The 15,901-nt window shown below is 44.1% G+C and overlaps 1 protein-coding gene across 3 annotated transcripts in view; it reads right to left on the bottom strand.

Moving 5' to 3' along the window:
• Positions 1–15,482, bottom strand: part of ADCY8 (adenylate cyclase 8) — a 225,266-nt gene extending 209,784 nt beyond the window's left edge. For all 3 annotated transcript variants that reach the window (XM_036890545.2, XM_036890546.2, XM_036890547.2), the window contains exon 1: positions 14,538–15,482. In XM_036890545.2, coding sequence (XP_036746440.2) covers positions 14,538–15,482 — 945 coding nt within the window. The remainder of the gene's footprint in view (positions 1–14,537) is intronic.
• Positions 15,483–15,901: the final 419 nt, after the last annotated feature.

The raw sequence follows: 15,901 nt of genomic DNA, 5'->3' as shown, positions 1-15,901 counted from the left end.
CACATGAAAAGTGGGTGATTCCTAATGGCTGGTGGTGTTGTACACAGAAGGAACACTTGGGAGTACAGGCATACCTGGTTTATTGTGTTTTATGGATGTGTTTCTCACATACGGAAGGTTCGTGGCCACCATGCACTGAGCAAGTCTGTCAGCACCATGTTTCCAACAGCATTTGCTCGCTTTGTGTCTCTGTGCCACACGTTGACGATTCTCATAGTATTTCAAACTTTTTCATTATAACTATATAGGATCTGTGAGTAGTGATTATATCTCACTGAAGCTCAGATGATGGTTACATTTTTTAGCAATAATGTCCTTTTCAACTAAGGTATGTACTTTGTTTGGGACATAATGCTGTTGCACACTTAACTCAATTACAGTATGGTACCCATGTAACTTGTATATGGTCCTGGGAAACCAAAAAATTCAATTGACTCACTTTATTGTGATACTCACTTTATAGTGGTGGTCTGGAGTGGACCCCACAATCTCTCCAAGGTGTGCCTGCAGCAGCTAGCCTGAACTTTGGTGAGCGTCCTCTCTTCCTGGGTCAGCTTTTGTTTCTAGTGTGCAACAACCGTTATTGCCAGAAACGGCAGGGCTCCCCATTTCACCCACCATTCAGGCACTCAACCTTTGGACCACTGTCCTGTGTTTAGCAGGGTTCCATCCCGAACACAGAGCAGGGCAGCCTGCTCACTGCATGAGCACAGAGGACTCTTGTAACCCCACCAATGTTACAGAAATACCACTACTACTTCCGCATGCCTGTTTACCGTTGTTTATCATTTAAAACTCTCTCATAGTCAGCAACTCCTTTCATTCATAAATGGAGAAGTTCTGATAGCAGGTGTCTTACTCTCATCTTGTGAAAGATGAAGTGACTGATATATAGGGGAATTAAGTAAGTTCCTCAAGGCCACGGTGTCTACAGACAAAGAGGAAGAAACCGCAAAACCAGACTCCCAGTTGGGGTACCCAAGCTGCGTAAATGCCCAACTGCTGCTGCTGGGTGAGACTGACGTAAAATGGCTTGTTGATCACAGCTGACATGCACATTTTTAAAAAGCCAGATAGGCAATTTTGACAAGCACCACAAAGTCACTAATTAAATATTCAAAAGAAACAATTGTCTATCAATTAAATATCTCAGTCACTATTCCCTTTGAAACCATCGAATGACTAAAACGACACGCAATTTTACAACTCGTGGTGTCAATGTAATTAAACCACTAGGAGAAGTTAAATATTAAATACCATCTAATAAGTAACTCTCTTAGTATTTGCTAAGTCATTACTCACATTTCTCTTCCTTCTCAGAGGTCACACACCACACTGTGTTTTCTGGGAATTGTCATTCTCAGATCTTGGGAGCCAAATAAACCAGGAAGGCATAAAATTCCCATGTTTGCATACATGGTAACTCATGGGAATAAACATTTTAGAGCTATGAGGCATCTCGAAAATCATTTCAGTGACAGAAGTTCAGAGCCGTGAGGAATTCATTTTGAGGCCAAGACAGATCGAATGGTCTGTACAAAGCTGCACAATTTTGGATGTAAAATCCGAGGTCACTCTTTTAATGACTATTAAGGCACTATTTTCAGTACAATGTGCTATCTCCCTGGCTCCATAAGGCAATCCCAACATTATAAGCATTGCTAGTATTTGGAATGAAAATTTCATTTTTACTCTTCTTTATTACTTTTAATTCATTGCCTCTAAACTAGCAGTGTTAATTGAGATAAAGCAGCCTTAAAAGACCATCAAATCCGGAGGTATCTTTGAAATGAGAGGTGGTTTAGAATCTCTTATTAGCCCTATGGCCAAAGGGAAATGACGTAATACTGAGCTCAGCATCCTCAGCTATGAAAAGGGAAGCACCAATACCATCGCTAAGCTGTCTGTCCAAAGATTTATTCAGCAAGCATCCGCCCTGAGCTTTCGCTGGTGATGTACCAATGTCTACTCCAGGAATGTACAGAAGGACAGAGCCTGTCCTCAAAGGGCACATGTTTTAGTGGTAGAAACAAATAAGGATGCTACAATTCTAATTGTACTGCCAACGCCTAGTCCTCTTTCAGGTCTTGCTTAGGAGTAATTTCCTTATTTCAGTCCAAGTTAAGTATTTTTTTTGAAACAGAGACCAGGGCTAGAATTAGGCTTGGGAAAGCTAAGTATCTGGGCCACAGTCAGGAAGCCCTTGGTCTCAGGGTCGCCTCCTGAGAGTGAGTGCCTCTTTAAGCCAGGCACCCTGCATGCCTTACTGGCCTCAACTGAGTCAGAGCCTGCACCAAACCATGTCACCTGGCTTAACAGCACATAAGTGAGTTTGGAGTTATTCATGTATTTGTCACTATTGGATTGATGGCTGTCTACACTCGAGATTATAATCTGTTTAACAGCAGGATCATCCTGGATTCTCTTCCTCGTCAAAGTAGCCCTACTGCTTGCACTCTGCAAATAATACTCCAAAAATATTTGCTGTATTAAAGAATGAATTCAAGAATGATAGAGGGATGTAAAGGCCCCAGAGGATGGGGCCAAAACCCACTGGGTGGAGTGTCAGGGAAACCACTGCAGAAAAGGTAGGTCTGTGCTGAATGGCAAAGCCTTTCTCCCGGAATAATGACCTGCAGACTGGCAGCATCCAGCACCTGGGCTCTTGTAAGAAATGCAGAATCCTGGGTCCGTCCCAAATCCATAGGTTTTATCAAGACCTCCAGGTGATGCCTTTGCACATTAAAGTTTGTAAGCACTAGTCTAACATACATAAGTTTAGAAAAGGAAGCCCAGGAAAGGACCACTTTCCTGGTAAAGGGACTCTAGGAAAAAGGGTATCAATTTTGAAACTTAAGTTATAAGAAATGTATTGTGTGATTCTGTGTAGCAGGCCTGGATCTAAACACTCTAAACACTCATGTGGTATTATTTCATCTCTTCAACAACCTTTCAGACTGCTATTATTATTATTCCCATTTTACAGCTGAATAAAGTGAGGTGCAAAAAGATCAAGGCCCTTGTTGGTGTCATAAAATTACCAACAGCAGATCAATACCAGGCCATCTGAATCCTCACCTGCACAGGGATCTCTACACTCAAGTATTTTCCCTGTGCAATTGTAGGTCTGTGTTGTAGGCAACAATATGCATATTTTTCCATTGAAAGAGTCTTGCTTGAAGGATTGCTTGTCTTTTTGTCAAGCTCTGCAGCATCTGCCTGCCCCTCCTACCTCAAACACCTCATCTGAGTTCAGATTCTCAAAATCAGACACACATGATTCCCCAATTAAACACGTCATTTGTTCCTAGGCTGCCACATGTCTTGGAGAAGAGGCACAGGTGAGGTTTCCTGGAGTTGGCAATACCTCGTGAGTACTGGCAGACAAGGAAGGAGAAGGACGCAGAAGAACTGTCCTAGAAAACAGACACGGGCATAAGCCAGTACGAGGCATCCAGGAAACTGGCGGTGGGGTTCAACTGTGAACCTACACAGTGGCATGAGTGGTGAGAATGTTTGGGAGAAGCTTACCCTGCGGGGTGTGTGTGGGTGGCCTGGAAGAGCACAAGGATTGAAAGAGTTGAGAAGGCATAGTGGGCTGGGGGGAGTCTGCAATGCAACAGGAAGAAAGAGGAGGATGGAGAACTGGGGACTGATCCCAGTAAGGGAGGATGAGTTATCAGGATTCCATATAGATGGTGGGCAGGAGGGAGCCGATTTTTGACTTGTCGAGATTGAGCTGCCTGTGGGACAGTCAAATAGAGGTGCCCAGTGGGTCACTAGAAGGCCTGGTCTTCAGCTCAGCAGAAAGAACTGGGCTGGAGACAGAGATTTAGGAGTGAGAGGCATGTGGATGCAGAGTCATTAACCAAAGGAGGGTGTGATTACCCAGGGAGATTAGGAGTGAGATAGAGGGGAGATGTGCGGGATGGAAATTAAGAAGTACTAAGTTTAAAGGGGTGAACTGAAGCGCCTGAGATGGAAGGGCATGTAACCAGCACTAAACTGTGCTGTAGAGACCCAGCTGTGATTCAGGTACAACCTCTGCCTCTGTTAGGCACTGTGTGGCAGGGTGAAGGGTGGAGGAAGGGAGTGCAGTCAGAGAGGAAGATTCCTCTAGCCAGGTTGGGGTGTTGGGAACCCCTGCATAAACCTGTGTTCTTTTTCACTACTCACAAGACTCTTAGGCATGAAGACACTCATGTCCCAAGAAACAAAAGTCATTTGGTCAAAGTCACTGGGAAAAATTCATGGCAAAAATCAGATGAGAATTTGTGGTTTCTGAGTTTTTAAAGAAATGTACTTACATGGTTTCAAAAATATCTCTAACTGGGCATTGGCACAGTTCACAGTTCCTGTCTGGCTGAAATGGCTTGGGCAGGGTCCCAGGAGCAGCTTGCGATGTCATTATTCACTTGGAAGGAGACAAGGGCTGTATCTGTCCCATAAATAGAGAAGGGGGGACTCTATTCATTTGTCACTGACTGTCTGGGCCATGAACCCATTCTTGAATGAGCTGCACACCACTAATAGGCTAGGAAAGCTCACCCAAGGAATGGGGGGAGTTTGACTTGGAACTCAGAAGAAAACAAGCTTGCTCATATTGATTTTGCTTCTGTTTCTTGAACTAATTGACAGGAGAAAGATGAACTGGGTGCGATGATGCTTCACAAACCTGAAAACAGAGGAATTACTCATAACCTTGTCTGGACATCATGAAGACTGTCTCAGTTCTTTGCATTGGGTTCCAACACCTAAAACTAGGCTTTATTTTACTGTTAAGCAGTCTACAGATAAACTGGCTCAGACAGGGTACAAACTGGCCTTTATGTGACAGGTTTTAAGCTGTGGGAAATGGTGGTCTCAGCAAATATCTAGACACCATGTCCACAAAGTCAACCAGCTTTGTCTAGTGTCCTTCCCTTAGGAGCGAGGTGTCCGGCGATGTGCGTAGTGCCAGGAGTCAGGGCTGCAGGTGAAGCATCTGTTGCCCACAGCTGCACCTGTAGGCGTCCAGAGGGTGAGCATTCACTGGCAACCAGGAGGGGTCCCCACTGAGCAGTCAGGCCAAAGAAGGACATGGGGTGTGCCTGGAAGCCAAGAAAGTCTGAGCAAGGGGCTGGTGTTGGGGTTCACTGGCAGGGTGCTGAAGAACCAAGAAGGAAGCAAATGAGAGAGGCTGAGCCCCATGTAAGCATTTGGACTTAACTTTGTGCAGATGGACCTGACCCGCTGAAATCTTTCACAGATGGACAAACACCCGTGGATAATTTAGGTGCATAACAGTTTTCCCCTGTCTTCTTTTTTTCTTTCCATTTTGACTTAAATGATCTGGATAGTCATCCAAATGTTTCCTCATGTTATCTACCACAACTTCTTTAACACAGGTACAGCAACAGCTCAGCTTGACACTTTCTGCCCAAAGTGCATTATGGGATGACTTTTGATACCATCTCACCTGTTTTGACCAGAAAAACAAATTTCTCTTTTCTCTTTTCTCACTGCTTTCTCATGCCCTACTGGTGACTGTGTGGTTGTGTGTGTGTGTGTGTGTAGGGGTATGGTCGGGGAGGAAAGAGACGGGCGTGTGATATTCATTTATTCCATTCATTTAAAAAGTACAGTATAAAGAACTGTCCATGGGCCAAGTGCTATGTTGCATGCCAGGAGCACAAAGATGAGTAAGACACAATCCTTGACCTCAAGGAGTTCACAGGGGACATTATGAAATTGCTTTGATAGGGGAAAATTCAGGGAATAGCAATGTACCAAGGAGAGGGAAGTGAGCCTTGCCTCAGCTGCTCCTCTGTCTACTCCTAGGCGGGGACAGGCTTCCTGGAGCCCCAAGGCAGCTGCTCAGGTTTTAGCCTGGTTACCGTGAACACGGAGCGACTGGAAGTGCCCAGAGCTGCAGACTAGCAGGATCTTCTCCAACACGAGACAGAAGTCCCTCATGTCACATCTTCTGGTCACCAGGCTTGGAATGTGTTCAATCTGTGACAGGGTGATGCTTAAATAACTGACCTCCTGGTCCTTCCTTGAAGGACCTCCCTCATCCTTACACTCTCTTCTCTAGGCAGGAAGATATATACACAGTCACAACTTCTTCTTCTAAAGTCTGACCTTGCCTTTCATATAACTCCTAAAAGAAATCCACTGCAGCTTTGATTTTTCATGCTTTAGAGGTCTGCAGTAAAAATAAGGGCCAAGATTCGCACTTGAATAAATATTTACAATGCTGTGTTCCAGACAGTGTTCTAAGAGCCTAGTACAAACCTCCCCACCCCTGTACCAGAGTCACAAACTCCTTCCTCAAATCCATTCAAGTACCAGTCTCGTTACAGCAACAGCCTTGACTCTACAGTACACAACTCTACCCCTGAGCCTGGAACCCAACAGGCAGTCGACAAATATTTATTGGACAAATTACCTACCGGGTCCTCATTCTCCCTTTCTTCCTAATGCAATCCTAACTTTTTAGAGATACAGTAAAATCGAATCTATTTTTTGCCTTCCTCTCTTGCTGGGTGGCTGGGTTTCAGAATTCTGGTCCCCAAAATATAAGCAGATGTCATTGGACAGGGATCCTAAAGGTCAGCCTACTTAGCTGGCAAACGCTCTTCAGCCATCTTAGCCTTTTGCCCTTTGCCCTCTCCTTTTTCCTTCCTGCAAAGCAGTTATGATGGCTTGCAGATAAAACCAATGGCTTTCACTGATCTTGAGGAAAAGATCTCCCTGTACGGAGTCTACTTCAGCCATGTCTGATGGATTGCTAGATAGCTTTCCCTTGAAGAATTCCCATGACAGGAAGCTCATCACCTCAAAAAGAAGTCCTCTGGGCAGGTCTGTTTGTTACAAAGCCTCAGCTTTAGGTGAACCAGAATCTCTCTATGCTATAGCAACCATCCATTGGTCTTTATTCTGCCCCAGAGAAAACCCACATAAAATAACCAATCTTTCTTCACCACAGCAGCTCCCCCAGTATTTGAGAATACTTCTACATCCTTTCTACCTCCAGGCCTCCTTGGGCTCTTCCTTTTTTGGGGGTCTTGTTCTGTTAAATTTTTTATTCTGCATTTCTTCTTCCCTTCTTCCCATGTTCTGAGTTAAAGAAATACATGTATTTTGATCACGCATCACGCACTCCCTAATCCTTAGATGTCTCTATTTTATAGCAATTGTGTGTATTCAGAATGTAATCACAAAAAAGAAAAAAAAAAAGAAAACCACTGAAATGGTTTACTCCAGTCAACTGGAAAATCAGCTGACTTGGGCGGGACAAGGATGTGTTGTTTACAAAGTGAAGTGGTTATGGTTCTTGTTTCATGTGAAAATGTTACACTGTATGCACTATATAGAGATGAAAGTTTTAAAAATCTACTCATAAAAAACAGTATGATTTAATTTCACATCTGGTACATGTCTTCACCATGTAGAATCTTACCATTGCCTGGTTTAGGAGAATTTTGTGCTTCAAAGGCATCTGGCAGTTAGTAACGCCCAAGCTTAAGCATAAAAGTCAGGAAATGGGGTGGAGGAGATAGAAAACCCCAGTAACTAATGAATGGGTGAGGTAGGGCACATATTAAAATACACGAGCTAGCTAAATGAAATTCAATTATCAAATCAGACATGCCCAGAGTCCAACATATAGATATCACAGAAACAAGGAATTGCAGGTTTATCTGATGACAGTTGAGTTAAAATCCCAGTTCGTTGGTTGAAAAGACGGTCACATAGTTGCATTTTCTGGCAGGACAGCTTCTGTTCTTACCAGGAGGTGGCCTGGCCTCCCTCAGAATGTCTGGCACCTCAATGGTTAATTAATCTACTCTGCATTCTCCATCTACCCTGCAGGGCCAACTGTGAAAAATCTTGCAGTGAGAAAAGCTGGCTTCCAAGCGCTGCTCAAGTGACCCGACTTCTTAAAATAGTCCTTCATAAACAAAAAACACATGATATAATTTAAGTGTGTAAATCCAATTACATTTCCTTGGGACACACGGGGCAGATTATACTGGCTACCATGGCTCTGTGCGGTGGGCTGGGTAAAGCGGCATTCCTCCGCTTAAGCCCCAAGAAAATGCTGGGGAGGAAATTATTTACAGAACCCATTCTCTTGCTAAGGAATGTTCCAACCTATATATCACAGAAATCCGCCAATCTTCAGTTTCTGTTACTTTGATTTCCAGCCCAAAGAAAGCAAAGAACACACTTCAGAAGCAGTATGTCAAGTGCACTGATGTGCTTGTCCCAGGGCAGATTCTGGACCTGCTGGTCTCTTTGAGCATCAATACTGTGCCCAGTGTTGGTGAGAGGAAAGGTTTGAGATGAATGTTGGAATTGTCTCCCATGTTCTGCAAACAAACACATGTAGGATCAACTCAAAGAGACACACTTGTGAAATAAATAAATTAGCATCCTCAGAAATATTTAGACAACAGTGAAATGTCACATCAGCACGATTGTAGTAGTGTCCTTTGATTGCATGTTATCAGCAGCACTGGATTCAGGATAAACTTCTTTGTTAATCTTTCCTCTTTATGCTTGGTTCCATTCATTTTTGATGAGCTCTTAAAATGCCATCAGTCATCAAGGTGTAAATGTGACTAATGCATTTGTCCTACTTAGCATGACACCACAGCAGCTGTTCCAGCAGCAAAGTCCTCCCAGTCTTCCCAGTTCTGATCTAATTATGCTCTGACCCACTGACACCAGTCAGGTGATATTACCAGATATGAAGGAAAACAAATTCACAATTCAGTCTTGCAAAGCACACACCATACAGCCATTTACAGCTCTCTCTAAATACACAGGCACACAGCCGATCTGCAGCTCTAGGGCAAAGGTGCCTACAAGTCCAGGGCTGAAGAGATTTAATTGGTCATTTCAGCAGTCATTAAAAATATCCTTTGCACAACCTACTCTCTATCACACACACAGAAAAGTAAAGTAAAATAAAATAAAGTGAAGGAAAGGAGGAAGGAAGGAATGGAGGTAGGACATGATGGAAGCAAAAAGGATCGTCTCTGGGTATTTTTCACAAAGAACAGAGAATAATCTTTTCCTTTTTCTGGCATTTGGAGGAATCTCTTGGGAATGTTTACAGTCAAGTCTGTTTTTGAAAGTCATTTTCTCAGACATTCTGGGACAATGAGATTATTTTAAAGAGCCTATATGAATTTGCTAAAGGAAAATGTACAGAAATGGAGATATTTGGGTTTAAAAAAATGCACACCCTAACTACTGAGGTGCCATAAATAGGAGTTCAGTTACACTCATCTAATGAATACTTGTGTCTTGAAGTAGTTACCTAAATAGTAAAAAAAAACCTATCAAATTGGGATGATTTAAATTATGTGCCATTTGCTGAACATAAAAATAGTCATACGATTCCTTTATTTGATTTGAGTTAGCAGACTTAGACAAAGTATATAAATATATGCTTGTGTTAAATTTTACAAGTAGGGGAGAGATGTTGGTAATCCCATTACCTCACTTAACCTTTACTGTGAAGTCAATCCTTCATTTAAATAATCAGAAATGCTTTCTAAAGAACACACAAAGGCTGCTTCTCTCCTGACACTGACCTGCTCATATCATAAACTACTATTTTACCCAATACAGGCAATGCATTTTCCCCCAAAGGACTTTATGTAAAGGCCAAATGTAAGCTAAAAGTCCCTTGTTATTCGTCAAGTTTAATGATCATGACTTAATTAGCATTTTTTCTGGCTCTACTCTCTACTGTTTGATGGGATGTGTGTAAGACAGGAAAGAAAATGCTGCATGGGAAATAAAAATCTGACAGCATGACCTTGAGCAATAACTAACTGGGGTTTATTTACCTGGCTGCTTTTGCTCCTAGAGTTATCTTGGAGAAACTACCTCTACTCTCATGCTTTCGCTCGTATACCTCCCCAAGAGGCACAGAAGACTAATTCACCACAGGCTTTAACATTTCAGAATTCCCCAAGAGGAAAGCATAATGCAGCAATCTTTCTGGTTAAATATTGCTGCCTCTGTTTTCCAATAACTAAATGATTTTCACCATCTTATCACTAATGAGCTGGAGAATGATAACGAGAGTTTCAAATGTTAGGTAGCTCATATATTGTCACCAGCAATTAAAATAGAGTAAAATGCTAATTATAGCAAAGGTCCTTAGAATTTATCTACCCTGTGAAAGAACCTAGCAAATACAAGCTTGTATTAATATTTTATTTATATATATCATGTCATTTGGTAATGAATTTTAAATAGATAAATTGAACTGGCAGGACAAACAATTTGTTTAAGATATGGACAAAATCTGTATCTTAGAGAGCATCTGGACAAAGGCACTACTATTGCTGGCTTGAATCACATACATGAATCTGATTTAACTTGAATTGGATAAGAAGAATGGATCCAAAGAAGGAATGACTGACCGCACAGCCTACCATCACCAATAGCTGAGTTTTGTCAGGGTGAAAATAAAAGGAATCCTTAAACTGGGCTTTGAACCTTCTGAAGGTGTCCCAGTATTTCCAATGCCGCTTTAGACCTAGAAAATAAATGGCTGATCACATCTACCCCGGACAATAATCTCTTCAGGTAGGAAATCCATGACTTTAGTCTAACTCTTTGCTGAGTGGAATAAAAAACATAAACCATCTCTTTACTGACGGCAAGTCACCCCCTAGGTAGCCCTTTTAGGTTCCATCTTGAATCCACAGTGGATCTAAATGAACTCAGGGCTTGGTCCCTTCATATAGGGTATCTGCAGAGATTTGCAGCTTAGTTGTTTTCCTGTCAAGCCACAGATATAATTTCCTTCGAGAGGGAAAGAGGAGAAGCAGATTCTCATAGCTTGGATTAAGGAAAGGCAATCATTGACTCATTTGTTACTTTTGAAAATGACATTTTCAGTGAAGTGAAACAGCTGCCGAGGTGTGTTGACTCTCTACTCTTGTTCTAGCTTCCTGCTTCTTGAAAATGCTAAGTTAAATGTGAGCCATCCTCCTAATGGGAATGAAGATTAATGTCAAGGAGGATGATATTCCAGTGTTTATGGCCTTCAGTTGGCAATTTTGTATCCAGCGGAGCTAGACGATGAGCTGGCAACAAAGAGCGCATACACAGCAATTCAGTCACTTTTCTCTCATGATTTCCCTTTGGCTGTTGTCATTAAATGTTAATTCATGTGCCACATGGGGTATTGCTCTCTTGAGTAGTGAAACAGGTATTCCTCAGTCTTGAGCCACTTCAAATGCTTACTCTTTTAAAAGGAAAACTCCTAAATCATTCAGAAGAATGACTGGCATTGGAATCCTGCTCTCACCACCTGTAGGCTCATCACCTCTGGGATGTGCCTTTCAAGTTTAAGAATCTGTTATTTTTTTCTCTGAGATGAAAATGAAGGATGATACTATCTGTTTGTCATCAATTTAGATTATGTATGTAAAGGCACAGGTATGTTTAGCTACATGGAAAACATTGTGCAAATGTAAAGGATTATTATTGTGCTTTGATTTCTCCCAAAGCATTTATTTATGAATGCATAAACCTTACATGTGCTTGTGTAGAAAGCTTTCACCAACACAATGTCAGGAGACTTGGATATTTATAATGTTGCTTATGCAATGAAAAGGTTGTTTGTTGGGTGCCAACTATGTGCCTGACATTTTTCTAGCTGCTAAGGAAAGTTGGTTTACACAATAGACAACGTCTCGGGCCTTACATGGTGTTTATATGTCTGCAAGGGGGTGGGGGAGGAAACATAGTGGATATAAACAAATGAGGTAATTTCAGATAGTGTATGTGTTCTGGAGAAAACAAAACAAGTCATATATGAGGGATGGCATCTGAACTGAATCTGGAATAATTAGAATGTGTCTGTCATGTGAAGACCCAGGGAAAAATGTTCTAGGCAGCAGACCTAAACTCTAAGAAAGGGGAAACTCTATAAGCTTGGGATATTTGAAGGATAGAAAAAATGGACAGTGTCTTTAGATGCTGAGGAGAGAAGGAAATATAATTACAGAGGGTAGCAGCAACCGGCTCATGCAGGGTTGAGTAAACCATGGTAAGGAGTTAAGGTTTTTATTCTAATTGCTATGAGAGGTCATTGTCAGATTTTAATCATGCCTTGTATGTTGCCAAACAACGAAAACCAAATAGTACCTAATCAAAAATCACGAACTTTTTAAAAAGTGATGACTTCTTCACTTTGTCCACCTGCAAGACCTAGGAAAGAACCTTCATCCTCTAGAGGGCACCAAAGGAAAGGTTTTGCAGCCGAAGCCAAGAAGGTCTTTTCAGCACCTACAGAGAGGAGAGCGCTCTGGTTGTTCCTTTGGAGTCTGAGAAAAGGGGACTTGACTCAAGAGACTAGTTTGTCTACAGTTCCTTTCCAAATAGAAAGTTGAATGAGCTTGGTGTGCATGTATCAGGACCTCGGTTTTCAATTGAGGGATTGTTTATGGTGGAGTGGGAGTGGGAAGACATTTTCGGGTTATTTTTAATCTTCTCCCATCTGGTAGTATTTGAGTAGAGTATAAAACAAATCTGGAGCCAAAATTTACTTTCTGGATTCATCTGGCAAGAAAAATGTCTCTATACTTAGATTTTGAAAATATGCATCATTTGCCACTTAGGATGTGTTATTCTAAATACTATTCCAAACTTACTTGATGAAGTCTTTTAGTAATGTGTACTAAGGAAGACTACTGCATGAAAAGAAGTGGGTTATAATAAATGGAATTTCCTGCAAATATATCACAGCAGATAGCTGTGATACACTATGAAAACAACTCAGTGGGAAAAAAAGAGGGTTAAAGAAGGAAAAAAGAAGAGGATGAGGAGGGGAAAAGGGAAGAAGAACAAGGGAGGGGAGAAGAGTGCTAATGTCTAGATAAATAATAAAGAAAATGTAAAAAAGAATGAGAAAGCTTGGAAGAGAGGGTGAGATTCAGATGACAAGGGGACTCAGATCAATGTGTAAATGGGATTAAGAAACACAGTTAAGAAAATATATCTAATATAAGCCCACAGGTAGACTTTATCTTACAGGTATTAAAGGTTCATGGTGATTCTGAGAAAACATTAGTTATTGTCTTTAAAGAAGAAGTCCAGCTGGTCAGCCCTTACTCACATCTCCCCACTTCACGCCCGGTGATCACAGCCATGTACGTTACATACTCTTTCCTCTACCCAAGGAGACTTTGTCGAAAAGCATTTTAAAAGCAGCCAATCAGATAAGGAACCTTAGCAAATGGGAATCAAGCCATCAGAGAAGAGAGAGAATTCCAAATCGACAGGGAGTCCAGAAGGTCAGTGAGGAGTGAAGCACACTGACAGTGCCAGCGCCCTAAAAACCATGAGCAATTTTCGGAGGTGCTGTACTTATTTAATCTAAGAACTGTCTATTCAAACATGACAACAAGGGAGAGGAATATTTACACTTTCAATAGAGTAAAAGTGTCACAGAGGCCGAAGCTAGAGCAGGAACATACGTCCCTGTCAAACACCTCTACTAGCCTTCTATTCAGAAACACTCCAGGTGTTATTTTCCCTCAGTCGGGAAGCCTCCAAATTCACTCTGTTATTCACTAGACATTTGGCAAAGAAAGTGCCACACCTTAAATATCTATTAATTTTAATGAATTTAAACAATAGTCATTGTCTACCTTGTCCCTCAGAGACAATGGAAACTTTGTTCACATAAACACATCCATATTTAACGGTGAAAGACAGGAAGATAAAGGGAGAAAGGAGAAGGAGACCTAGAGTCAGGTTCCACCTAAATATTTCAAGCTATCTACATCAAAATGCCCTTTTCCAATTAAATAAAACTTGCATGCTTTGCCAAAAACACCCCACCCCACCTCAGCCTCAATTCCTGAGGTTGTTTTATTCAAAGCACTGGGGTTACAAACTGTAATAAAAAAAAGATATCAGCTTAGATCCCCAAGGCAATAAAACCCCCGCCCCAATGTAACAGGTGTCATAGGATTGTCTGAAGGACTAGGTGGCATAACGTATGTAGGGACCCAGCACTGGCCAGTAGTATGTGTTTAACAAATGCTGATTCCTTCTAGAATTGAGGGTTTGTGCTACAGATACAGGAAACCTGACTCTGCATCCTTTACGACTCCTTGCTGTGACTCTTATGAGTAAAACTGTAAAGGAATGGGTCACCTTCTAAATTGGGGTGCTTCTCCTCCCCTTCTGTCTCCTGCTCCAGAGACTGCAGTCCCAAGGGGATGTGTGAGGAGCAGAAAGAAGACTGTTTCTTAGCTGATGTCAGAGAGGAATTACTCACACCAGCAGAGGAAAAGGATAGAGTTGGTTTAAACTTTAGAGGTCATTTAGTTCTAGTTCCTCTACTAAGAAGGAAATAGCCTCCCACTAACACTCGGGACCTCCCAGGTGCAAGGCACTGTGCCAGGCTCGGGGAGGGGACTCAAAGTGAGCAAGGAAATCCTGCCTCTCAGAAAGCTATTTATAAATAACCCAGGGTTGTTGGAGGGAAGAGCAAGGCAGGCAGGGGTTACCTGGTTGATGGAAATGACCGCCAGCCGGGGGATAACCACTTGGAGGACCACCTGCAGCAGAGAGGTGCCTAGGCCGGCCAGGATGGCCCAGGTGAGCGGGAGCGGCAGCATGCTGTAGGTGGCGAAGAGTGTGAAGAGCACGTAGCCGATGCCGTCGCCCAGGAGCCCGTAGCCGAGGCCTGCTGCTAAGACCTGGGTGGTCATGGCCACCCAGGTGACCACCCCGCTGTACTGCAGGTACGTGTGTGAGGTGGTGTCCTTCCTGACCACCACCAGGGCGCAGATCACCACCTCAATGCCGGTGAAGAAGCCCAGGAGGATACCCTTGAGCGGGTTCATGGGGGCCGAGGCCAGGCTCAAGTGGAGAACCAGGAGGGTGAGTTTAGTCAGCACGTCCAGCACGTTCATCACCACCTCGGATTTGCGCCTCTGACCCAGGAAATAGCGCTGGTAGAGGCGCTCCAGATCCCGGGACTTGAAGGAGTTGCGCAGGGTGGGAAAAATGACCCCTCGGTAGCTATAACCTCCATTGAGGAAGAAATCCGAGTTGCTCGGGGCGCAGTCGAGGTGCAGGAAGCCCAGATCTCCCCCGCCCCCGCTGCCGCTGCGTTCCGGGAAGACTTTGGTGCCTCCGGTGCTGTGCGCTCTCTCCCCGGGGCCCAGCGAGTACAGGGGCAGCGCCGAATCGCCGGAGAGCTGCGGCGCGTGGTGGTTGGGGCCGCCGCCTGCAGGGTCAGAGGCTTTGCCCGAGCCTCTACTCCCGCTGCCGCCGCCGCTGCCCCGGTGCCCGTGAATGAAGCGCTGCTCGGTGATGTGCCTCACCGCCGTCTGCCACAGCAGCCGCTGCGGCCGAGAGCTGCTCCCGCCGTCGCCGGCCGGGGGCGTCGGGTGGATGGTGTAGAGCTCCTCGCTGCCGCTAAGGCAGCGCACATCGGAGAGCTCCATGGCGCCGGTCCGCAGGGAGGGAGGTGCAGAGCTGGGAAGGCCGTGGGGGGTGGAGGTTCCTGAAGACCCAACGCGGCTGGCAGGAGCTTGGCTCCCCCCCCCACCTTATATCCCGGGCTGCCGGGTGGCAGGCGCTCTGGGCAGGAGGCCCCCCGCACGTGAGGTCATAGTGCGCTCCGGGGGCAAAGGGCGTCTAGAAGATCGTCGCAGACTCCCGCGTCCTTGCGCGCCGCCCTCTCGCCAACCGTCGCAGCTTGGGTCGCGGGAGCGGTGGCTATTTGTCCGCAGGAGCCGCGGCGCTCTGAGCCACGCAGCCCCCTTCCTGGGCTCAGGCTTCTGGGCTGGTGCCGGGCTCAGCGTCTCGGCGCAGCCTTTGCTCTCCACGAGGCGTCTGGGCGCCGTGCTGCTGCTGCTGCTGC

The sequence above is a fragment of the Manis pentadactyla genome, chromosome 3 (genome assembly GCF_030020395.1).
Source record: "Manis pentadactyla isolate mManPen7 chromosome 3, mManPen7.hap1, whole genome shotgun sequence".
Lineage (NCBI taxonomy): Eukaryota > Metazoa > Chordata > Mammalia > Pholidota > Manidae > Manis > Manis pentadactyla.
The sequence above is the reverse complement of the archived record's forward strand: the minus strand, read 5'-3'. Positions and strand labels throughout refer to the sequence as shown.